At 41.8% G+C, this 27,355-nt stretch overlaps 1 protein-coding gene across 1 annotated transcript; it reads right to left on the reverse strand.

The window, feature by feature from the left end:
* Nucleotides 1-314: 314 nt before the first annotated feature.
* LOC126995573 (protein phosphatase 1K, mitochondrial-like) lies at nt 315-27,355 on the reverse strand. Its single transcript, XM_050855244.1, has 8 exons — nt 27,272-27,355; nt 19,754-20,240; nt 14,549-14,648; nt 14,066-14,177; nt 13,568-13,722; nt 12,849-12,998; nt 9,579-9,713; nt 315-1,684 (listed from the first exon to the last, which is right to left on the reverse strand). The coding sequence occupies exons 2-8, from the start codon at nt 20,212-20,214 to the stop codon at nt 1,544-1,546; spliced, it is 1,254 nt and encodes a 417-aa protein (XP_050711201.1). The 5' UTR covers nt 20,215-20,240; nt 27,272-27,355; the 3' UTR covers nt 315-1,543.

The following is a 27,355-nucleotide window of genomic DNA, read 5'->3' on the forward strand; positions in this document are numbered from 1 at the left end:
CCCGTTAATTATATTTTTTTCAAATGCCTGCCCAAATTGGCGAGTGTCTCTTATAAGCCCATGCGTCTTATAAGCTGTCAAATAAATAAATAAATAAATAAAAACTCCGTTTGTTGAGTGTCTACCACGTTTTCAAATGTGAACAGTCTGGGTTTAAAGAGTTTGAGGTTGGAGCTTTGGGAAACCACCTGAATGATGAGAGAGATGGAAGGGAAGGGGAGGAAAGAAGGTACAGGGTGACCAGCACATCACTCCTGCACTTCACTATCGGTCCCATTCAACATTATCTTGAAGGTTCCAAGGTATAGAAAGTCTTGTTTTTGTACTTTTTACTGCTTATTATTTGTACATTGAATTGTTAGTCTGAAATAGGTTTGGTAATTGTACTACATGAAACTGACTTGGAAATTGTAACTGACTACATCAGAGCAACTCCCAAAACACTTTAGACTATTATTCCATTGTTTCACTGGCACATTTCTTGTGATCTCACCTCATGGTACTTCGTCCCTATAAATCATGAGAAGTGTGGACTCACTGAAACATCAACCATTCATTCCAAGCCCAAGTGGCCTACCCATAAACCTTTCCCCTCGACCCCCAAAACAGGCAATAAAGTAGAATGAGATGGCACACAAAAATTCAACCCACACCTCAACCAAAATTATTACGTTCTTCCCTGAAATAGTGAAAGTGGGTTCTTTTATGGCCACTAACAATAGTCATTGCCCCACCAGTTTATTTACGAAAATGCCTGGCACTACGGGTGACAAGGCCTGCTATACTCCAGCACTTGAGGGGTTAAAATTGGTATAATGTAGTTATGAATGGCACTGAAAAAATTTCATTGATATAATTTGCAAATATTAAAAAATTTACTTTTGAGGTTACAACATTTATACATTTAGAAAATTGTAGGCAGTATTACAGCAGCATTTGAACTTGGTTGCATCAGCAAAGTCTGAAGTATAAAGTGAGTATTTTTCTCTGAAGAATTTTGATAAGGCATGACATTTTTTTTATATACTGATTTTGCCATGCAGAGAGATCTGTTCTGAGTTACAGATAAGTTATTGTGATAACTCAACTTTTGCTCAAAACAAAGTTCAAGTCTCCAAACTAATTGTGCAAACAAAACATGAGCACCTAATTTACTTCCATACAACACAAGACTAGAGTAGTGAGCAATGAGAATACACAGCTGTATAGAAACCTGTTTTTGTTTCTGGAATTGTACATAATTTTTATTTATTTTTAATAATCTCTTTGGCTGTAATTTATTTAATTAATAGCTTAGACTGTAGATGAAAACTGGACAAGATTTATATTTACTAATATCTCTTGTAATAGGTAAAAAAAAAACAGAGGACACTTATTGCCATTAGTGCTCACAGTCTTCATATAACTAACTTCTAGAAAAAGATTAGTTTCTTAGTTTCTACAACTTTATACAATTCAATTCATACTATCACAAACTTTGGAATTTCCTAAAACACAACCACATAATGTTGGTAATGGTGAGAATCCATCCGAGTGTTGTCCTTCACCCAAACCTGCTGCTCTTGTTCATGTCTCTTCCAATACCAAAGGAGTAGAACATTGAGGCTGACTGGGTGTACTTCCCCCACGAACCGTAGGGCACCACCAGGGCCGTCATGTTGTCTTCAGAGGACATGCTCAGTGCCTAATGTAAAGCAAATGAAGTTAAAACAAGCAATAAAAAGTAAGAGGAGAGTTGATGAAGACCTTGGAAAAAGACTTAAGTGAAAAATATAAGGGAAACAGAAAATCACATTGGACTTCTTTCCAAAGAAATGCAGAAAATATCTCCCCAAGTAAAATGAATGAAGTTATAGATGAGAATGGCAAGATGTTGAAAGATGGGGAAGCTGTGAAAAAGAGATGGAGAATATTTCAAAAACTTAATGAATTTTGAAGATGGAGGTCCAGCAGTTGTAACAGCAGTAATTTTGAGTGGAGGTAGAGGAGGAGTATATAAAGAAGAAAGTATAACATATGAAGAAGTAAATCAAGCAATAAAAAGATTAAAAAATGGAAAGGCAGCAGGAATTGATGGAATAACAGCAGAAATGTTGAAGTGTGGAGGAGATGTAGTTGTTAAATGGATGGTCAAGATATGTGAAGTGGCATGGAAGGGGGAGTGGGTGCCAGCAAACATCAATGTCCCAATTTACAAGGGGAAGGGCAGGAGAGGGGAATGTGGGAGCTAAAGAGGTATAAGTATGAGTATACCCGGAAAGGTATATGGAAAAGTCATAATAAAGAGTGTGCAAAGACTTACAGAAGAGAAAATCAGTGAAGAACAAGGAGGCTTCAGGAAGGGAAAGGGATGTGTGGATCAGATATTTTCCTTCAGGATGCTATTAGAAAAATATTAGCAAAAGGAAAAAATTATATGCTGTCTTCATGGATTTAGTAAAAGCTTATGACAAGAGTCGATTGGCTGGCATTGTGGGACGTTTTAAAGATATATGGTGTGGGAGGAAAACTGCTTAACCCTTTTTTTGCTAAGCGCTTGCAACGAGACGCTCGGGCAGCCTAGCAGGGGAGGGGGATCTCTTTTAACTGCTGTATCTCAAAAACTATTCCTCACAGCTACAAAACAAAAACACCATTGGAAAGAGGAGGCCAAGATCTATGAGATTCGGTTATGTAAGCCTCTCCTGCAAACGTACAAGCACGTTCAGGTATTTTTTTGCTGTGAGTGCGATTGGCGCTCGCAGTGAGCTTTCAGCACCACCAGCAAGTGACGCTAGTGCTCGCTCTTTTAACCTCTGTATCTCAAAAACTATTCATCACAGCTAAAAACAAAAACACCATTGCAAAGAGGAGGCCAAAATCTATAAGATTCAGTTATGTAAGCCTCTCCTGCGAACGTACAGGCATGTTTAGGGGGAGTTGCCTGTGAAGACGTACATTTATGCATGCGCAACGGTCAGCTATATTGAGGCAACTACTGAGTAGATCTCTTGATGGGCTGCTGGCAGGGTAGTATTGCCAACTGCAAAATTTACAAGTGTTTGGTCAAATTATTAGTATTGGACAACAACATCCACCAGTTACTCGCAGTAGATTTTCCGCGCTTTTCCACTCTAGGCTGATATGATTTTCCACCTAATTTAGTGGAAAACCCACTGAATTGGCAATGCTGTGGGGTGAGAAATAGTGTTGGAACACTCATACGCGAGAAATTTGAGTGTGACTGGAGCTCGCAGCGAGCGTTTAGCACCACCGGCAAGTTATGCTAGTGCTCGCTGCTAGCGTTTAGCAACAAAAGGGTTAATATAATAAAGTCTTTTTATAAGGATGCATCTGCATGTGTCAAAATTAGTGGAAAAACAAGAACATTTTGAGATAAAAGTGGGCTTGAGGCAGGGGTGTGTCGTGTCACCATGGTTGTTGAGATAAAAGTGGGCTTGAGGCAGGGGTGTGTCGTGTCACCATGGTTGTTGAGATAAAATTGGGCTTGAGGCAGGGGTGTGTCATGTCACCATGGTTGTTGAGATAAAATTGGGCTTGAGGCAGGGGTGTGTCATGTCACCATGGTTGTTGAGATAAAAGTGGGCTTGAGGCAGGGGTGTGTCATGTCACCATGATTGTTCAATATTTATATGGATGGTGTTATGAGAATTGAAGGGCAAAGTTGGGGAAGTTGGAGTAAAAATGTACGCTGAGGGAAGGAAGTGGGTGTTGAATTTAATCTTATTTGCTGATGACACAGTGCTCATTGCAGAAAATGAAAGTGACTTACAAAATTTGGTCAGTGTTTTTGATAGTGTATGTAAAAGGAGAAAGCTGAAAGTAAATGTCAACAAAAATAAAGCGATGGTTTGTGAGTGGAGTAGAAGTGAGGTTGTGGATTTTGTATGCCCATATAGAGTGGGAACTGAATTTGAAAAAGAATGCAAAATAATTTTGAATGGTGAAGAAATAGAGGAGGTCAATGAGTTTAACCCCTTCACTATGGCCGGGCCAAAACAGCGCCCTGCGCTGTATCCGAGATCGCCACGCGCCCCAGATTTCAAATGTCGCTATTGCATATAACAAGTTTTCAGCCATAAACTCAACATAATCATCATGTATTATATGTGAAAACATGCAGAATTAAATGGTGCACATAAAGAAACTTACTATGGCCGGGCCAAAACAGCGCCCCGCGCCGTATCTGGGATCGCCACACGCGCCAAATTTCAAATATCGCTATTGAATACAAGTTTTCAGCCATAAATGATAATCATGTATTATATATGAAAACATGCAGAATTAAATGGTGCACATAAAGAAACATAAGTTAATTGATAATTTCGAGACGTAAGCATAAATAAAGATAAAATAACTCGTATATTGGCTAGAGTCTTGTACGAGGAATTATTTCACGCCCGGCCGACATTTGCATTGTTTACAAACCACACAACCACACCCACACAACAAACAGCTGCATGCCGCGTGTCACCAGAACCGCGTGAATTGTGTCTTGCCTAGTTGTCTGTCATAACCTACGAGTGACTGTGAGAATAATATGCTTATTTTGATCTCAGAAGCAGTACATAATCAGTATGTACGAGGAGATATTTCTCGCAACACCAGCCCGGCCGCCATTTGCATTGTCTGAAAACCACACAACCACACCCAGACAACAAACAGCTGCATGCCGCGTGTCACCAGAACTGTGTGAATTGTGTCTTGCTTAGTTGTCTGTCATAACCAATGAGTGATGGTGAGAATAATATGCTTATTATGATATCAGAAGCTGTGCATCATCAGTATGTTTACGGGGATGTATTTCTCACAACACCAACCCGGCCGCCATTTTCATTGCTTTACTCAAGGACACTTGTCAATTCAAGCAGTAAAGATTACACCAAAAATATATAAATTTCGGGAACTGTACATTGTCAATGTTCTTTAACCCATACATATTTCTGAGCATTTTAAGAACTTTTTTTTTTTTTTAACAATGTCTTAAAGTTTGGGGTGCGCGTTATATGCCGCAAAATATGGTATTTATTTTTCGACAGAAACCTACCTCTCGTTTGATTTACATTGTTTTTGATTTACGTGACCTCTTCAAGGACGCAATACTCGCGTAAATCGAGAGTTACCTGTATACGCATCCTTGGATATGGTACAGGGCATGCAAGGAAGCAGTATGCGCGTCCTTGGATATGGTACGGGGCATGCAAGGAAGCAGTATGCGCGTCCTTGGATATGGTACAGGGCATGCAAGGAAGCAGTATGCGCGTCCTTGGATATGGTACAGGGCATGCAAGGAAGCAGTATGCGCGTCCTTGGATATGGTACGGGGCACGCAAGGACGCAGTATACGCGTCCCTGTGTTGAAGGGGTTAAGTACCTTGGATCAGTTATGTGTAAGCATGGTGGTACAGATGGAGAGACAAGAGAAAGGGCATTGCAAGGAAGAAAGGGGGTGGGGTCTTTGGGATGTATCATGAATGGCAGAAGCATGAGCATGGAGGTAAAGAGGGATTTCAGAAATACAGTAATAGTACCAACCCTCACATATGCAAGCGAAACATAGGCCTGGAATGAAAGTCAGAGGTCTAGAGAGCAGACAGTGGAAATGAGTTATTTGAGGAGTGTGTGTGGTGTGAGAAGAATGGATGGAATGAGTAATGAAAGTGTGTATGAGCGTTTTGGAATGTGTCACGGGGGTGAAGGGAAGAAGTGAAGCGACAGACTTTAAAGTGGTTTGGCCACATGGAGCAAATGGAGGAGAGTAAGATGACCAGGAGGGTGCATGTGAGTGAGATAGAGGGAGGGAATGTTAGAGGACGACCTCCAGTGAAATGGAGAGATAGGGTGCAGGAGTATGTCAGGGAGAGGGGTGAAAGATCCTTGAGAAACTTTGAGCAGGCAAGGAGGGAGTGTCTGGATAGAGAGATGGAAAGGGAAACTCTTCTGCTGCGGCCATTCCCTGGTGGGAGCTCCTACGAGCAGGTGTCAAAGATGAATGAATGAATAATGTAAAGCAAGAACAAGCAACAAATTAATCTGAATTCATTAAAGATTTTTCAGTCATTCAGAATATGCAAAACTGCATCATGCATGAACATGTCTGCATTTTACATGATTATATATACAAATTTGTACTAGCATGTATTCATCCATAATAGAAGTCCACCATAAATTCCACATAACACAACACTAATCAGGTGCACGAGGTCCTGTTATTTGGCCACAAGGTGAGTGGCGTTGTTGTGTATTCACATTGCTGCCAATAGGAGCAAATGAAATAAGGCATAAAGGACTATCCTTTGTGCTGTTCTTAGATCTGTCAGCATCATCGTGTATAACATGCAAAGTTCTCTCACTTAATTGCCTTTAATGTTTTTTGTCTCGGCACCTTGATCAGAACATGCTAACTTCTCAAGTTGTTGTCGTGAGGCTTATTGGCTGCTTTTTACTTTTGGGAGCATGCATGTTTACTGTCCTTTGCTGGATGCTGGCTTGCCATGATGTATGTATGTATCATTTACTCAAACAATAACAAAATCACAAACAATTTGAAGCTGGTAAAATGCAAGACGCAATGATGCAAGATGCAATAGTAGCATGTCCCTGGATTCTGCCTACTTTCAAATTGTACTATTACCTGAGTAAATAGTGTATGTATCATGGCAAGCCAAGTGTCAAACAAATTATAATGCAAACAGATGTAATCATAATTAAAGGAAGCTGATAAACCTCGATAGAAAAATGGAGTGGGTTTTGTATGCCCATCACAAGTCACTCAAGCAATTAAGGGAATGCTGCTCACTGTACAAGATAATGCTAACAAAATTAAGAAATATACTACACTTAATTGTTTTGTATTACTTGTAAAGTATTTTTCATTATCACCATCACTTCTTATGAAAATATTAATTTCAGATAACTCAAGATTAGATTTGTGCAATATTTCCACAAACTGAAGTCCACATAAAATACTAACAGACCACAAAGCTATTCTGTTAGTCCAAGAAGAACTTGGTGTCCTTTAACCCCTTCACTATGGCCGGGCCAAAACAGCGCCCTGCGCGCCAAATTTCAAATGTCGCTATTGAATATAACAAGTTTTCAGCCATAAACTCAACACAATCATCATGTATTATATATGAAAACATGCAGAATTAAATGGTGCATATAAAGAAACATAAATTAATTGATAATTTTGAGATGTAAGCATATATAATATAGAGATAAAATAACTTGTATATTGGCTAAAGCAAGCCAGGCCGCAGTATGCGCGTCCTCGGATATGGACTGGGGCACGCAAGGACGCAGTATACATGTCCTCGTGTTGAAGTGGTTAATGCGGGAGTATGATTATAAAGGTTTAAGAAGAAAAGTAAGAAAATGGAAATGAAACATATAGTTAGGGAGACTAGGAGAAAACTGATTCAGAGAGATACATGGACGATGATAAGCAGAAGTGGAGGGCAGAAGAGGGCAAGGACTAGAATAAGAATAATTACTGATGGAATTCCCTGTACAAAATAGCATCTAGTTGCTTCACCCTGATTTGCTGTGAGGTAAAACATCATTCCATGAAGTTGCCTAATTATTCTTTTTTGTATCTTTAAATAAAGCAAATAAACAATTTTATAATGATAAAATGGTGAAGATTAATAAGGAATCATTCCTCCTATTAATTCTAATGATGAGTATTATTCAAGAATTCTTCCACAAAACTGTAAAAATAATAACTAAAACATTGACATTCATGCATTTTAAATAATTATATGCAAATGTGGAAGGTAGTTTATGGAAACTAGAATATTATTTCCCTGATTTAAATATCTAAAGAATGATTAGCAGATAAAGTTGGGGGCATATGCTATAGCTGCACATGACCTCAGTGCTCACCTCTATCACCTTGGCCCTAAGCCTGTGATGGGTAAGAAACCATTATCCTGAGGCAGACATGAGATCCATGTTACTACTGCTTACCTTCCCCAGGTACGCATTTATTAACTACTGAGGAAGGGAAGATAAACTGCTGGGTGAGCTGAGCTTTATGCTAACTGCCTGGGCTGGGATTTGAACTCAGGCCAACAGATTCATAGTTTACTACTTTACCACAGAGGCAACTCACATATCTATATACAGTAAACCCTCGATATAACGGACTAATTGGGGGGAACTTAGTCCGTTAATGCCAAAAGTCTGTTAAAATCGGCGGAAAATTAAAAACATGTATAATAATACTGACGAACCTAATAAACTTAGGTAAATATTTCTTTTTATTGTGTATGTTGCATGCACGTTGTCTGCATAGCTGCACAGCAAACTTGGCGACACACTGAGGCTGCCAAGTTGGCCGTGGGGCTCTACGGGGGGGCCGTATAGAAACGAGTATGGGTATAATTTTACAAGTTCGCCTATCTCACACTGGCAGACGGAACGGTGTTTTTTTGTTTTGTTAGTTTTCAGTTATGAAATAATCTGCTAACTGATTCTGTCGCAAATCATTAAATCACTAAATGATTGACTTTTCAATGCCTGTTATGCACACGCCACAGCTGCAAAATAGCTTGCAGAGAGAGGCTCAAGTAGCTTACTGTTTCTATATCTCACTCACTGCTAACAAATATCACAAGTGGACAAACTAGAACAAAACCAGGCAAATTAATGTTTTTTCCTGCTGTGTATTTCCCAAGTGCAGCAGAGCGACTTATTTCTGCAAGGAGGTATTTCTCGCAACACCAGCCAGCGTAATGGGCCACCTCCGCCGCCACCCTGTCCCATTTTGAGCTTCGTATTTCCGCCGCCCCATCCTGCATGCCAAATAAATTTAAACTAACAAAACCTAACACTTAACCCCCCCCTTTCCCAACCCTGGGGTTGCCAAGACCTCAAAATGTCAAACATGGTGTTATTATATTATAACAATACATATACAACTAAACTAGTTGGGTTGCAGTCATGTCTAGAGGTGCATGATTGGGGTCTCCTGAAAAAAAAAGTTGGGAACCACTGACCTAACCTTACCTACGTAATGGGCGAGCCCTTTAAGCTGTGTCAGTACCGACACTCACAAACACTTGGCTATTTTCCATTACATTTACGTCCCCTGGATTGATGCATAAGACTTTTTATGGTGTAAATACGTTCTTTATTTGAATGTAAACCACAAGGAGGAAAATATTTCATCAGGTGGGCTGAAAAGACTACAGTAACCGAAGGATGGGACAGCAGATAAAGGGAGGAGGGCGAGGCGGCTAGCAGACGCTGTTGTAGTTACTGGGAGCGGTTTGGTCAAAAACCTTGTCCATTATATACGAAATCTGTTATAAGCGGGTCCGTCATATCGAGGGTTTTCTGTACTTCACTCACAATGAATGACAAAAATGGGTGCAGCTACTTCATTACTCCATCCAGGGAGGTGTTGATGGCAGCAATTAAAATTAACAGGGTGAGAAAAATGAAGGTGAAGAGGAATAGTTGTTGAACTCTACATTATTTGCAAAGGTTGTCAATCATGCTGGCAATGGTGTTATTTATTATCATTGCCAAATGCAAGTCACTGTGCATACTAAAGCAATGTTGTTCCTCACCTGCTCAGTCAGCTGCTGGGCAGCTTGATATGGGTCTTCTGCCTGGTTGACAACATCACATGCTTCCTTGGATTGCAACACGAAGTTTATTCCATCGGTGATGAGAAGCAAAAATGCATCCTTGCCATGCGTAATCTGTTGGTAAATACCTAATCTTAATATAATAGGTCACACTCTCTTTCCAGTACGGTGTAGCCATGACTGTCTCCAATTCCACATACTTCCTTTCCATAACAATTACACTCTCCTTACACCTTTATCCATGCATTGCCCAATCCTATTGTTCTACCTTACTGATACTCTCCCTCATATCCCTCTTCATTTTCTCATACATCACAAAACTTTCCATTCTCCTAAGTCTAAACATCCTCAATGAAATGTACACCACAGAGTGACTGGGACTGAACCCAAGCCTTCGTAGTAGGAGTCAGGGCAGCACACCAACTGAGCCACTGATGATCAAGAGGTGTCAGGGGCCACTTCTGCAGCACTATATCTGACACCCCAGTCCAATGCTGTGGAAATGAAGAAATGGTGACCCCACCCACACTTGTTGTAGTTGAAAACTTTTAATCAATCCACAATGGCACATACAGTATTTATATCGATTAAGGAAACTGCTAATGCAGTGAAAAATCTTGAAATGAACAACACTAAGTGCCGGGGAGCAAACCAAATCAACTGAACATTATTGCAGTGTCTCTATTGTACATAAACACTGTATCTGCCATTGTCAATCAATCAATCAATTGGGGCATACGCTGGGGGGCGCGTCGCCTCGCCCACCCTACGACACTAAGCCTGGGGGTCTCTCCGGGCGATTCTCCATGCAGGTCCTCTTCGCAACCTGAGTACCTCCCGGCAGGATCTATCGACTTGCTCAAGCCACGAACTCCGTGGGCGTCCCCTTGGCCTCCTCCACTCAGGATTGTCTCTTACAGAGACAACCCGATGAGCAGGATCAGCTTCCGGAAAACGTGCCACGTGCCCGGAGTTGGCGTTGACGGACTATGCAGGTAATATATGTCAAATCAGTCTCACGGAGTAGTTGCCGGTTTGACACAAAGTCATTCCAGCGATATCCCATGATTTTGCGTAGACACTTATTACCAAAGGCATCAATCCGCCTCTCCAAGTCTCCATTGTATGTCCATGTCTCACAACCATAGAGTAAGACAGGGAGCACAAGGGATTTGAAGATACGGATCTTTGTCCTTCTGCACAGGTATTGACAACGCCATATACTCGTGTTGAGCGAGTCCATAACACTGTGGGCCAGGCCAATCCGTCGTAAGACTTCCTGGCCAGACTCACCATTGTTATGAACTATGCTACCAAGATACATGAAACTTTCTGAAATCACAACATCCTCGCCACATGCATGAACAGACTGTGCCATCCAGCAAGCCTCCAGACACCTGTAACTTGGACTTGGCCCAGGAGACCTGAAGTCCCAAGGGCTTCGCCTCCTCGTGCAGTGCCTCGAAAGCCATCACCAAAACCTCCAGCGACTCCGCAAGGATTACTGCATCATCAGCAAAAACAAGGTCAGTGAACCCTGGTATTGCCAATGGATGCTCCGCAATGACTCTGGTCCACAACTCTGCCCAGTACCCAGTCCATACAAGTGTTGAAAAGCGATGGGGCAAGGACACAGCCCTGCCTCACTCCCGCATTCACAGGAAAGAAGCTGGACTAGCCCCCCTCAACACTTCCCAACACTCTGTCCCAGAATACAGGCTAGTCAGCAAACCAGTAGTCCTCGCAGGAATCCCACGGAGTCGCAGAAGATCCCAGAGTGCCTCACGATGCACTGAATCAAACACCATCTTGAGATCGACATAGGCTGTAAGCATCCCCTGTCAAAACTCTCGTCGGCACTCCATCAGTATGTGAAGCGCTAGGATACGGTCAGTTGTTGACTTACCAGGCATGAACCCAGATTGTTCAGGTCTCTGCAGCTTCAGCAGCTGGCTGCAAATTCGCATCAGCAATAGGTGGGGAAGCACCTTGCCTGGCACACTGAGCAGTATAATACCACGGCAGTTGTTGCAGTCCCTTTTCCCTTTCCAGATAGGGACAACCAACCCCCTCTTCCAGTCAGGAGGAATGGTACCAGACTGCCATACGGCAGTCAAGACCGCATGCAACTCACGGATCATGGCCTCACCTCCAGCTTTGAGCAGCTCCGTGCTGATGTTACAGGCACCAGGTGCCTTCCCACCCCTCAACTTGGCCACAGCCTCTCTGACCTCACCCAGAGAGGGTGGGGTTTCATCAGTGGGTGGGTCAGCATCTGCCACCTGCAACCCAGCAACTAGAAGCTGCCCACGTGGAGGGTCCGCCATGTACAGCTGCTCAAAGTGCTCAGCCCAACGAGTCCTCTGCCCATCCATGTCCGACACGAGGCAGCCGTCAGCTGTTCGGATAGCACTCACCAGAGAGGAAGACTTGGAGCGGAGCTTTTTCAGGGCTCGGTAGGCAGATCGGAAGTCATTCGCATTTAAAAGGCCCTCGACCTCCTTGGCGAGACCCCTGACATACCTCTCCTTGTCTCTCCTCAGGAGAGCTCTAGTCCTACATGACAAAGCCATTCTGGGTTGATTAAAAGTGCTTCCAACTATGAGCGTGGGCGGGGTCACCATTCCTTCATATCCAGTGTTGGGCTGGAGTGTACAGTGCAGCAGAAGTGCCCTCTAAAACCTTTTAGTTCATCGGTGGCTCAGCTGGTATGCTGCTCGAACTTCTACTTCAAAGGCCTGAGTTCAGTCCCAGGCACTCAGTGGTGTACATTTACATACATGTACAGAATATAATTTATTGAGGTGGTTTGGACTTATGAGAATGCAGACTAGGATACGGAGGGAAACTATCAGTAAGGTTTGGACATAGATGACACATGTAAGATGTACATGAAGTCAGCAGCTATATTCTGTGTTACTAAGAAGAGTCTGGACTGCAGCCAATCCTAAAATGGGATAAAAAGTGTGGTGTTGAAGGATCACATTTTGTCACTGACTATATACTATGTCAGTAGCTACACGCTGCAACTGTAGGCTCTCAATGAAATGAACTACAGTATATCTTTGAATGGCTTCAGTAGTTAGGAGTCTCATCTATTTCACTGATTAATTTACATTTCTTAAAGCATCTAATGTGTCCATCTAGTTAAGGTAGGAATGATAATGGACCAATCAGTGGGTAATACATTAAGCCAAATCTGTTACTACTCAACCCTATAAAATTTTATACATAACCAATGTCACTCACTCTCATAGTCCTGGTGTCTGGGAGAGCAATCACTCCATACTTCTTGAGGTGGAGGTCACCTATGCTCCGTGACATACTTAACTTGTCATTCACCATGTGGCGGCCAATGTTGTCCACACTCACCCTACCACCGGATTTTATGATGCGGTCCTGTAAACGATGAATGAATTCAGTATTTTCTTCCATACTGGCATTGATAAGTGTTAGTGTCAACATTATTCAGCCCAAAATTATTATTAGCAACTGACAAAATGAAAAGCAATGTTCAGTACATAAGTTAGTGAACAAATGCCACACCATGCCTATTTTTTATAAAATGTGCTGTAAGCCAACACATCTGAGGTGGCTTGCAACTTCCAGCGAGCTTCCCGGGATCTTACTGTAGGGGAAGGCAGTGGGGCATTAATCAACGCTTGAGGGAACTAGGTTTACAATAAATTTAAGAATGAAGAACTTTTCATGTTCTTTCCTTTGAGTCTTTAGCAGCATAAACAATGTTCTTTTGAAATTTGACCAGTAAAAATAACTTCAAGATTAAACTAGCAACTTTTTTTTTTAAAAAGATCAAAGCACCATAAACAGGAACATGATATTGGAAAACCAAATACATATAACTGACAGGAAAGGAAAGTAGTATATGGCTAACATACAATTTCTGCAATTTGAACATTACATACTTATGATTAAGCAAATACTGAATAATACTACATTCTACATACTTTTTCAGCTAAGCGTGATGGACAGTGATCTTGTGTGAGCTCCCTTGACCCTCCAAGGCGACACAGAATTACCCGGGAGTCTCCCACGTGGCCCACAGCGAGCTCCGCTCCTCCCCGCAGCAGAGTGACAGCAGCTGTGGTGCCTGCCCTGTGTCCTGCACAGCAACACAAGAAATCACTGTAGTGTGAATCAGTATTACAGGGATTTATAAAATAAAAACATGGAACAGCTTTCAACTGACTTTTCTTACTCTGATTTGTTTATATTGCAAGGATTTCTATTTTTCTATTTTCTAAACTATAAATGTGAAGCAACTTATGACTTCAGTGATGTATCACAGGGATCTCTTAGCTAAAAATGTGGAGCAGCTTTTTTCACTGTAATAAAGTGTGGGGCTAACCTTCACAGGTGAGCTTTCTTCAAAAGGTGGTAAGTATCACAGAAAAAAGAAGAGCTTTTAATTGACTTTTGTGCAAATAAATTCCTTTCACATTTACCTGCATTATGAGTCTTGGTCCACTGGGCATAGCCTGTGTGCAGCTTAAGGAAGGTGTGATGAAGCACAGCCTCCAGATCCTTTTGATGTTCTAGCTCCTCCAATAAAACACCCTGGAGCAAAGATACACTTATTATATGTAATATTAACTACTTTAGAAGTTAGTATACAAGATGAATATGACAAGTAACACATATAATACCATGACAAGCAGCTAAGGAAAGTGTCAGAGGTGAGAGCTGACAAAGTAAAATAATGTGCTAACAAATTTTAATTTTGACTTATTAATCTCTTGAATCATATTTAGATATTACATCAATATTAATATACAGCAATCACATCAGTAAAAGCAAACAGCAGCTTCTTAGTAAACATTCAAACATGCAAAATACTACATCTGTTTAAATAAAAAGCTTTTATAAATTCAAGATAAATGTTAAATTGAATGATGAAAAAATTCAATAAAGTTGTGACTTCGCAGTACCTTGAGGTTACGTGCGCAGTATTCTGAGCACTCGGCCCCTCCATGGCCATCAAAAACAGCAGCACACAAGATGTTGTTGGGCAGGTCCTCCACGACGTACCTGTGGCATTGTGCAAGGCATTAATGAACTGAAGGTGTATGTAACCACAGCTGACAGTCAAGAAGAATGTTAAATGCTTTTGCTTTTGACTTGCTTGACCTTGCTGGCCCAACTGTATACAATGTGAACTTTCTTGAACTTATCATATTCACTACCTATTAGGGATGTATCGGTATCGGTGGTATTGGCACATTTTAAGAGTAGCGGTATCTGTATCGGCTGATTTTCTGCCGATACCGATACTTGAAGGAGTTTTGTACGTCGCATGTCACTTGGTGCAAATAATTTTTTTCAATAGAAATTGGATTTTCTAAATTGTTGAAAAAATATTAGAAAAGTGTAATTATCTAGTATCATAATACTACATAGTTTGGAATTTCCCCCGATTTAATTCTCATCACTTTAAACGATACGATTCATATTACTTTGAATACAAGTATATTATACTTAGTATACAGTATAGCCTTTGGTACCGCGGATGCGTACAATACAGGTTTAGTAGCTTCGGCGCGGGATTGGCGGATCCCCTCCACTCGCCTCATTTGCCTGCCTCAGTCAGTCAGACAGTCGCCCAGCAACGGGGCATGCTGCCAGGGTCTGGGTATTTCATCACAGTCTAACTGTACGGCAATTAAGTTAAAGCTAACCTAGATGAGTCAACTAGACCTCACGAGGAGACTCCTCCCTCACTTTCTTCCCTTCTATGGTGGAACAATGAGTAGTGGGTCTTTTTTTTTCTTCCTAACAATTGATATTGCCCATTAGCTTTTGGAATTGTTGTATAAAAAAAATTCAGTGCATAGGTATCGGTATCGCTATCAGTCAAATATTGCGGTATCGGTATCGGTCAAAGTTTTGGTACAGGTAACTCTCGATTTACGCAAGTTTGGTTTACGCGTTTTTAAAATAATGCGGGGTCCAAATTCTAATTAAATGTTTAATTTACACGTTTTTTCACTTATACGCGATATTTTATGGAGTGGCCACCAGATGTCTCACGCAACTGAACTCGACTCACACGGCGTCGCGGCCACACAGCTGAGCTCAGTTCTTCCCGCGCGCCACTTGAACAACAATACAGTACCCATGCTGCCACACTAGGTACTCAACAATAGGGGTGGGCAGGTACCAGTACCAGTACTAACGGTACCAGCTATACGGTATGGTACTGGTACCAGACTGCTCGGTACTGGTACCAATACAAGCCAGTTGCTCATGGTGTCCCTCATTTCTTCCTCACATGAGTGAGGCTGAGACTGAGTGCCTGAGTGGATATCTCGGTGATATGGATACTCTCTCTCTCTCTCTCTCTCTCTCTCTCTCTCTCTCTCTCTCTCTCTCTCTCTCTCTCCACTGAATAAAGTGAATATTTATTTTTCGATAGAAACCTACCTCGTTTGATTTACATTGTTTCTGATTTACGCGACCTCTTCAAGGACACAATACTCGCGTAAATCGAGAGTTAGCTGTATCGGTACATCCCTACTACCTATAGCCTTTGGTCACCTGGCATTTTCACTCCCTTCAAAGTCTCCTTTCATACCAAATATAACAAATTAACTATAGCCTTTGCATTCTGGGCAAGGTAGAGATAACTTGAGCTGGTCTCCTTCCTTAGCAAACCTATCAGTGCTGATATAGGTTGTGACCTTCCCCTTCTAGTAAAGTGGAACCACGCTACATAAAGAGTGAGAGTGAGTGGTAGGGTTATTTGCAAGAGGGCATAGTGCAGGGTAGCCCAGTTTGAATTGAAGCTCTTCTCCTGAGCCAATTCCCCAGTTTTCACAACCAAATGGATCTTCTAATTACCCAAAATTCTGAGGGGTCATAAACAGTACTATACACCATTAGCCATTTGAATGCTTCAGAGACAGTGAATATAAGGTAACTGTGTAGTAACTCAGCAGCTCTTCATTTGTTTAATGATGATATTTACCACTAAATTATTGTTAGTTTTACTAGAATTTTATATGCCAGTACTAAATTACTAACTTATCACCACAATAATAGCTGGCAGTTGTTAAGCAGTGACTATGAGCCAGTCCCTGTAAACATTGGCAGCAACTCTCACATAAACATTACTTAAGTAGTGTAACATATTTGATATCAATATCAGACAAGACACATTATACAGTACCCTCCCGAGTTTCGCGATCCTTGAGTTTCGTGCTCAATCCTAAATTCTTACCATCCTGACTTTCACACATTATCACCCTCAGTTTCGAGCTGCTTTGACATGCACGGGTCACTTCTACCTACCGTCGGCGTTACACGCGATTCCTAAAGGCGGTGTCACACTGGCCATTTTCCTTCGACCGTTGGGGCTATTGAAAACCGCGGCTGCTGGTGCGCCCCACCGGGAGTGAGTTGTCGGTTGTCTGTACGGAAGGATAATGGTTGGGGATACGAGCAACCGTGCGGCTGTATGTAAACAAACAAACAATGGCAGTTGCTGAGGAGTGAGGATCAGTGGAAAATGGCCAAGCAAGAAACTCGTAAAGCAGACTGGCTGAGCTGCTTTGTTCAGTATTTAATCGATACAGGGCAACTGCTTTGTTTACGTTGTGAATATGGACAACCGACCTTGGCCGTGTGTGACGCACACCTGGAAAAGTTGGAGTTGCCGGTCGCCACTATCACCAACGCGGTTGAAGGAAAAAGGCCCAGTGTGACACCAGCAGCTTAAAGACGCGGTCACACAAGCTAGTTTCTCAGGAATTTTCCACCAAAACTATCTCCTGACAATTTTCTGCCTTGAATTTATCCTCAAGTTTTGTTACACAGAGGACTGTTGCATTCTGGGATATATCAGCTGAAAAGCAAAACAAACAATGGATCCAGACGTTGTAGAGTTTGCTTTGAGGTGTTTGATGAAGAATAAGAAAAAAATGAAATGAAAGCATTTATCGGTTCGTGAATGGTTAGCTCTGAGACAAAAGGAGAGTGTGTTACAGCTTGCTACCGTAAAATGCTACGATAACTTGGCAGTGAGGACCCAGACACGATGAGGCAGCGCCTATGCTCGGACAAGACTCAAGTCCAAGACCTGCTCAACCTGATTACTCGAAGCTTATCTAGCTTTGTGGAACTCATTGTGGCACAGGACTAACACGTGGATAGCTACTGAACCGATCAGTTGATATGCTCTTCTTGTGACCACAACTTACCGACCTCACAGAAAATAACCAACATGCTGGTGACTGAGTTTCTGACTAGAATTTCGATGAGTTTCCCGTGAAATGCAGTTGACTTTGAATCTTTGTGCAAAATTCTCGAGAAACTATCAGTTGAGTGACCGTGTTCACACGTGCTGGGGCAAGATTCACAGAGGTACGTGCTATTGGCCTGTGGTTAAAGCTATGAACTAATGATTTAACTATCAACGTTGAATTCAGATTCACAAAGCTTTCGTTTCATCATAGTTAGAGGCCGCTGATTGGAAAAGCGCCGTCGACGATGTCATTGGACTTGACGAATCACAATCGTGTTTTTAGAACTGTCAGCCAATCTTAAGGCAGCCAGCCGCCTTCAGATACGGCTTCAAAACGACCCGTTCTCTCTTCACATTTTCTTCCTTTTTACACAGTACGTATTTTGAGATAACAAGGGAGTAAAGTGGGGAAAAAAAAGTCAGCTTTTCAACGAGCCGGAACAAATTAGTGATTTTTCAGTGTTTTCAATACCCCAAGTTTCGCGATCCGTGAGTTTAGCACTATACCTGTGGAACGAAGCGAGCGCGAAACTTGGGGGGTACTGTAATGTGATGGTACATTTACAAAAGTAAATATGTGAACTTCTAGTAAGGTAAAAATCACAAATATCTATGCAGGCAGACAAAGATTTGAATCTTTAAGTCACGGGCTCCTTGTCTTACTGTATAGCTGTGAGATATGGACACTGAATAGTGACTTGGCGAGGCATGTCGATGCCTTTGGTACCAAGCGCCTTCACAGGACCATGGGTTAAGGCTGGAATGAGTTCGTGTTGAACCAGCAACTACGCAATGAAACCCGATAAAGGCCCAATAAAGCCAACTCTGGCTATATGAGCACGTGGCACGCCTTCTAGACATTGATCCTGCTCAAAGGATTGTTTCTGTACAAGACAACCCTGAGTGGAGGAGACCAAGGGGATGCCCACGCAACTCACGACTGGGACAAGTCGATCGATCCTGCCTGGAGGGACTTGAGATGGATAAGGCAGCTTGCTTGGGGGGGACTGTCAGAAGCATGCTGGTTCTTCCAAGAGCTTCATAATTCTCTTATCATCTATAGAACATTTAAAAAGCTAGGTTTACTTCTGTGACAGAGATCAGAAAAATTCCACTTCATTTTAGAAAGTTATACATTTTAGAAGGTTATAAATGAGAACAAGTATAACCTCTTACACTGGCCACTTTATATCAAATGTTATTGGAAAGGGTCAAACCACTCCTGCAAGCAGTCAGAAACATGAAGAATTCATGCTCTGGACTGGACAACCTCCCAAACACTTTTAGTGCTCTCTGGAAGCCCTCATGGTATGCCCCCAAAGCACAGGTGTCTCCATATATACATGAGAAGATCCTAAGGTGAATATCTCAAATGTATCAACTTTTGGGAACACTATAATAAAACTGACTGAATGATGAAACTTCCCGACTGACTGAATGATAAGGAAAAAGTTGGAAAGTTTTGTTTAGTCGGCGCAACAGAATGATAAGGAGAAACCTGCTTGTGCACATCATGAATGCTTCCATGAAACACTGAATGTGTGTGGGAGGTGGTCGGGCCCACACCATGAATAGTTCCCATTTCTTATTTTCTGCATGGATGGTTTGGCCCTTTCTGATAATATCCACTAGAAGCTGTCCAATACTGTGGGTGAAATGTATCCCTTGTTCAGCCAGTTTTTATTGGAGTGCTCCTTAAAGTTAATCAGTTTAAGATATTCACCTAAGGATGTTCTTATGAGTACTTGCTTCCTATATATCCATCCACATTTGAGAAATTATGGTAATGGACAGATAAACACAAAAAGACGAACAAAGACAAAAACATTATGGCTCCCACTGCCACATGGAGGTGGGCAGTAAAGACCAAGCAAGCCAACAATTCACCACTCACCTGTCCTCCTGGTAGGTCCGCTTGCCCAAGATGCTTGAACATCCCACATGAGAGGCAAGAATCAAAGGAATTGGTTCCCCTTGCTTGATGCTTGCTTCCATGAGAATGGGAAGGTCAATGCGATGATCCCAGGCTCCCAGGGCATCAAAGTTGAGGTCCATTTTCTGTTGGTTGTCATTCTCTGCGCTACTGCTGGTGTCTGATGCACTGCTTCGGGTGATATGCCTAAACTTCGGTCGTAAACTTTTCTTCAAAATATCAAGGTTGTAGTTGCATTCACCTCCAAAAGACTGTTTTTCTTTCATAGAGGCAGAAGCTTTACACAATGTAGCAAATTGACGATCACATTTTTTTCGACAGAACACAACTGGGGACTGTAAAGATGTTGCCCCTTTGCAAATATTTTTATTTATCAAATTCACATGTAGTATTCCTTTTTGAGCCAGGAAGATCTTATGCATTATAAGCTGGTGTCTGCTGATGGAATCTGAAAATGTAAAAATAAAACAGTATTTATAATATTCATACATATAAATGAAAAAATCTTTCCAAACATCAACCCTGTAATGTCTAAAAACATCGGTTCAAATACTGGAGAGTGTGAAAGAAGGAAAACTGAGGGTGAGGTACGTACATGGTGACATGGAGAGTCTAACATCACCACCTAGTAGAGGGGAAGGAGGGGCTTCACCCTCACTCAACCCTCCTTATTTTATTCTAACCAGATCCAACATTGCCTCCTAATAGGGGACAAAGTCCCCCCTTTTAACCATTTCTGTGGGAAATGGTTATAAACAGTAAAAGATATGTTAGGAAAAATTGGGTATTATTTCAGTATAAAGCATCCATAAGCCAGACAACTTTACCTGTCTCAGGGTAAATCTTGTCATCCTGAATCTTTTGAACCACATATATTCATACTGCAAATTGATAATAACAAAATTGTCAGTTTATAGTATTTTGAGAGCAAGGCATGAGTGTTCATGCAAGATTTTTCTTCACTCCCTATTAGGTGGTGATGTCAGGCCTGGTTAGATTTAAGTTTAATTGTTTAAAATAAATATGCGTGATACGCTTAACACTGCACTGATGTCAATATGGTGGTTGGCAGTTGAGGCAGCAGCTCAACTCCAGTGGTGGTAGTCTGCCCTCCTTATGGTCTTGTGAGGGCCTAAGTGTTTATTCTTCTTTATTTCTACATATCGTAAGGAAGAAACTTCAATTTCTGGTGAGTGTTAATTTGTTTGCTATTTATTGACAACAATGCAGTGCCAAGCATATCACACATATTTATCATAAACAATTAAACTTAACAAATCTAACCACCCCTACCCTCACTTCCTAATAGAGGAGGGTGGGGGGTGGGGGGGAATCCTGCATAAAACCTAACTTGGGAGCAGCACTTTGTCCCTTTTTGCCCTTGAGCAGCTCCTTTGCTGTGGAAAAAAACTTTTGCAGAAATCAAAAATATTTCAAAGGGTGGAAGGAGAAAGACACCTAGTCTGTTCGGAGCATGAAGTCGGTTCAAGGTGTGGCAGATTCCAGAATTCCCATGAGTGCAGCGCTGCCAGTTCGACCGCCAATTATCAGATTAGCACTCTCTCCCGGCCTACCCACCCACAACCCACCTGTTTATCTCTCTCTCTCCCTTTCGACCTGGGGGAGGGACCTAGGGGGACACACCGACCACCACCACCACTACCAACACCACAACGTGGCAACATGGGAAAAAATTGCTGCCACATGTCATAGAATTTATACAAATCCTTGTTATAATCCTAAACATCGACACTCATTGTACCATGTAGCTTCCTTTACTATATACAGAATATATAAAATATCGCTTTCAAATAGCACATGGATGGGAAATAAGAGAGACGCATGTACGAAGGCTGATTTGGCGGCATGGGTAGAGGTAAACGACAATACCAGCTCCACCCTGAACCGACTTCATGCTCCGAACAGACTATAGTAATTCATAAGAGAAACAGTCCAAAAATTCAAAAGGCATCAAAACTCACCAGAAAAAAAAAGCTTCAGTTTTGAAATTGGGGGATTCTTTGTACCAACAATTTACCCCAAAATAAGGGCACATCTTTTTTTTGATAGCCAGATCTACTCTATTGTTCGCTAAATTGACTTTTTACTTTAATGAGATTTTTTTCTTCTCCAATAGACCATATTGGTTATCAGTCTGAAATTGGGATGCTTTGGGCAAAATATATCTTTTCTCAACCAGCAGGTACGATATTTGGACATTTAACACCACACCATAACACAGTTTGCGTACATCAGGGTACATACGGAGGTAAAGTTCCAGAATGTCACCCGTGGGACATTATTGAACGAAACTATTTTTTCTGGTACTACTAGTTTTCGGTTATGAAATAATCTGCTAACTGTTTCTATCACAATTCATTAAATGATTGACTTTTCAATGCCTGTTGTGCACCTGCCATCACAGCTGCAAAATAGCTCGCAGAGAGAGGTTCAACTTATTTACTGATACTATATTTCATTCCTGCTCACAAAGATCACAAGTGGACAAATTAGAACAAAACCAGGCAAATTAATGTATTTCCAGCTGTGTTCCCCCAGTGCCCATGTGTGGTGGACAGCAGAGTGACTTATTTCTGCGAGGGGGTATTTCTCTCAACACCAGCCCGCATAGTGGACCACCCCCGCCGCTGCTCTGTGCTGCGTATTTCCACTACCCCACACTGTGTGCCGAATAAATTTAAACTATCCAAATATAACGTAACCTACCTAACGTGGGGGCTTCGCCCCCCTCAACCCCCCTTCTATTTGCAACAGAAAAGCAGTACGACAATGTGTTGTATGGGCTTCATATAGCACCAAGGTGCTCTTTGCCGTGAGACGAGTGACGTTCTGGAATAATACCGATTTCAGCGTGATTTTAACCCTTTCAAAACGATGACGCAGACATCGGCGTCACAGTATGGAAAGGGTTAAGAGGAAATGGAAGAGGAGTAATCCTCTTCTAAACATCTTAATCTTCTTCTAAACCCCTAAATCCTCTTCCATTTCCTCTTAACCCTTTCATTGCTAAACACTCGCAGCGAGCGTAAAGCGTATTTGCTGGTGGTGCTAAACGCTCGCTGCGAGCTCCACCCGCACTCAAATCTCCTGCGTATGAGAGTATTCCAACACTAATTCTCACAACACAGGATTGCCAATTGAGTGGGTTCTTCACTAAATTTGGTGGAAAATCATATCGGCCCAGCACGGCAAATCTACGGACGAGTAACTGGTGGATGTTCTTGCCCAATATAGCGGCATTTTTGCATAGCTTCACCTATCACCTGACTGATTCTTTGACCAAATAGTTGTAAATATTGCAGATGGCAGTACTCCATTGCCAGAGTTTGAAGGAGAGATGTCCGCAGTTCCCTCAATATGGCTGATCATCCCGCACGCACCGATGTAAGTGTTAACATTCAACATTCCCTGAACATGCATGTACGTTTGCAAGAAAGGCATACATAACTGACTCCTATAGATCTGGACCTCCTCTTTCCAATGGTGTTTTTGTTTTTTAGCTGTGATGAATAGTTTTTGAGATACAGAGGTTAAAAGAGACCCCCCATTGGGCTGCACGACTGCGCCTGAGGGGATAGTTGCGTCCGCACCGTGTGCAAGGAAAGGGTTAAAAGGTTTAAAAGAGGATTAAGAGGAAATGGAATAGGATTAAGAGGTTTAGAAGAGGATTAATCCTCTTCCATTTCCTCTTAACCCTTTCCATACTACTGTGACGCTGATGTCTGTGTCACATATTGAAAGGGTTAAATAATCGGCAATGTTTGTCACAAACCCCTGAATATACTAGAATAATACCGTACCATATTTCCCCCTTCTAGCCAATAATCCCCCCCCTCTCTCACACACAACCACCAGATCGTGAAACAATGAAATAAACTAAACCGTCATTCTTTTAACAATACTGATGTAATATATAGAAGTGAATGTTTACAACTATGGCTGTAATGAGTCAACACACCTCATTACAAAACATTAATTCCAACATAACGAGGCAAACTGGCGGTGCATGGCTGGAGGAGTGGTTAGAGTGGATTCGCAGCGTTGTGGATGATGCAGGTTCGAATCCGCCGCTAACCATCTGGGATTTTTCAGTCACCGCCGAGTGGCATAAGACGACCCACATGCTGTCCTGAAGACCACCCATCAGCCCGGACTTTAGAAGAACTTGTGCAAGTGAAATCAAGAATGAGTTCAGGAGGGCAGCATGAGCCAATAATAATGTAAAGTTGGGGCCACACGCTGTAGCAGCATGTTGCCTTGGCGCTCATCTGTGACATTGGCCCTTGAGCCTGTGGTGGGATGGAGCCCATTACCCTGGGACACAGGGTCAGTGTGACATTGAATGCTGGCTGCTATGTACCAATGTAGGGCTGCTATGTACCAGCTCCTATGTACCACTGCTTTGTCTTGTAGGTACCAAACAAGGCTGCTATGTACCAGCTACCAAGTAGGGAGATAAAATATTGTAAAAAAAGGTTACAGTCTTTACTGATGTAAATAAAATCAATTAAGAAACCTTTTCTTCACTCTTTATCAGTAAAGCATACAAGATTTTCTTTACCAACATTCACATGAAATACAAATTCAGATGCTTCATGCATACCGAAAAGTATAATAGTGCCTTAATGATAAATCCTTTAAAGTACTATGTTTAAAAAATGTAAAACAAAAACAATAAAACCACTAAATGCTAAGACAAAATAATATGTTGAAGCCATTAGGTGTGTTGTTGATTTTTGCAGGCTGCTCTTCGACTGGGAAGGCATTAAAAGGATCGTCCCAATCAATCTTTGTAAAATTAAAACTGGAGTTTCTAAATAAATAATGAGCAGGTCCAATGGAGTTTCTTAGAAAATAATGTTTGGTGCTTACATATATAATTTCCTGTAGGCTATCACAGATTCTCTCTCTCTCTCTTTTCCTTTCATATTTGGTTGCTGATGGTACATAGCAGCCAACGGTACATAGAGGCCTGTTAACGTGACATCCGGGTTACCACAGTTCACCTTCCCAGATTTCCTCAGGTACCCATTTATTGTCCAGCCTGAAAGGGAGGATGAACAGCTGGGTGAGTTGCACGCTGACTGCCCGAGCCAGGATTCGAACCCAGACCCGCGGAGTAGTAGCCAGACGCGCTAACCACTAGACCACAGAGGCGTTTGATAATGGCGCCACTTTAAAAAATTGCTCGCGCCATGATGGGCTTGGGCCGACCATCAGGCCCCCAAGGAATAGCCTGCTGGCGCTATAGGCCTTATGTAAAAAAAAAAAAAAAAAAAAAAAAAAATCACTAATTTGATTATGAGACAGGGACTTCAGGATAACAAAAAAAAGAAGTGTCGTAGTCACTTCGTAGCGATTCGTAGGTGCAAGTTGTTAAATCACACATCGCGGGAATTCGCAGCTCATCGCCATATAATCCGTGAAGGTGGGAAAGCCCCTTAAGGGAAGGCAACGGCAGTTATGGGTGAAGGTGCAATTTTTTTTCGGCCGATTTCTTTGAAAAAATACACAGCTCATAGTGTCTTGTCAAAATAAGAAACCCTGTAAATTTCATTGGATTTGGATGAATGCTTTCAGAAAAAATAAAAATACTATACTTGAAAAATAGGAAAGCTGTAACGGATATTCTAGCTTGTAACGGTCACGCACAAGTTTGAATTTTTGTCCCTTTAATAACCATACCTGTTGCTACACTTTCGCCGTGGCATATTTTTTCTAAGTGTTTTCACAGTTCTGTAATTTGATGAGAAACATGTTGAAAGAAAAAACAGTAAATTTTATTAACAAAAATATTTCTAAATAAATCACAACTAAGAAAAGTAAATTTTTCTTACAGTCAAAAAATAGGGGATGCATTTAGCTTTCCATAGGTATATTCACATTTACAATCGGTTAATTAATAAGTGAGTAATATCAGCTTTAATAACAAAAACTTTTGTTTCGAGATATGGCTTGCTTTCTGTAAACTTATGGTTGCTCCCACATAAACATATCAAAATATGTGTGTATTGTTGTAATAGCGTATTTGAAGGCTACTAAGGATATAAAGATTTCTTTTCTCATTTTATTATGAGCATTATTTTTCAGAAAAGGCACCTGATCCCTTTGTACGTGAGAGATGTGTCCTCTTTTCTGCCAGGTGCCATCGTAGGATACAGCAATATCCAGGTATCCCGTAGCTGCAGCAGGCTCCACACCAGTGTTCCCGTAGTGCTGAAAAACTACCTCTATTCCCTTCTTCATCATATCTTCATATTGACTCTCCATCCTCTTGTACAGGTATCTTGTGTACCTGTCAAACTTGCCCAGAGAAATGGAAGGCATGCTGAGGGCTGCAATGATGCGGTTCAGTCCAGGTGCTAAAAGGTTATTGATGAGGGCTTCATACACCAATTTTACATTAATTTCAGTTATATTCCGTTCCTTCCCATCACTATCGGTGATGGTCCCATCACGCTCTGCGGAGGTACCCTCTTCGCTGATTTATAGCTGCCATAAGGTTTCTCAGATTGCGCTTATGCCTTTTTAATCATCGTATCTTGATGTGAAAGCAAAAACAACCAAGAAAATCTGTCAAGTAAGGCGTTCAATGGAAGGGTAACGCTGGCAAGGGTGGTGACAACAACCTTCCCGTATAACAGTCTGTGAGACCACCACCAACACTCGGTGTTGCTATTTGATGCTCAAAATTGTAAAATACTAAAAAAAAAAAAAAAATGCCAAAAAAGAAAAGAAAAAAAAAAAGGCTTCGAAATGATGCAGAGTGACGGCATACATCCACCACGTGCGCAGGTCGTTTAAAGAACCTTTAATTGACGGTAAACAAAGTGCATTTTAAAATAGAAAGAATTGAGATAAGTGGATGCAGTTTTCACAGAAAACCCGCATTATTTCAGGGATAACAAAACTGTTAAAAACCCAATTTTGAGGTATGGCTCGAAAATTTGATTTTTGTGGGGGCGTTGCCTCCCCTTAAGTTACTTAATTAACTGCTCAGGGTTCACTTCATCCCTACCTTTATCCTCGTCTCCCCCTCCCCTTGTCCAAAGTTCTGTATGACCATGTTGTCCCGGCACATTTGCATACGTCACAAAAATTACAATACATTACACTACTTGCCCTTGGTGACCTGAAAACCGTGGTATGATTTTTATGAGTGAGGGGGTGAAATGGCCAGGAGGGGGGAAATATCTCCTATGCCTGTAATTCCCCCCCAGGGAAAACAGCCCAGACCAATTTTCCCGGGAGGGAAATTTAACCTAGGCCACTTTTCCCAAGGGGAACTACAGTCAGGGGGAAAATTTTTCCTGTTACACCGGAGGGCTTCCGCACACCGCGCCGAGGCCTGCCCGCCCCGGCCCCCAGCCCTGCCGCGGCCCAAGGCAAGATAAAGAGTGCTTGATGCAGAGTAAAATAAAGAGAGCCTGATGCAGACTAAAATAAAAAGAGCAGCACCTGACCTGCCAACTCCTGCACAGCCCGTGTGTTTACTGCGCGCCAGTGTTGCCACTTGCCACTGCCAGGCCGCGGCTGATCCCC

Source organism: Eriocheir sinensis, chromosome 1, assembly GCF_024679095.1.
Source record: "Eriocheir sinensis breed Jianghai 21 chromosome 1, ASM2467909v1, whole genome shotgun sequence".
Taxonomy (NCBI): domain Eukaryota; kingdom Metazoa; phylum Arthropoda; class Malacostraca; order Decapoda; family Varunidae; genus Eriocheir; species Eriocheir sinensis.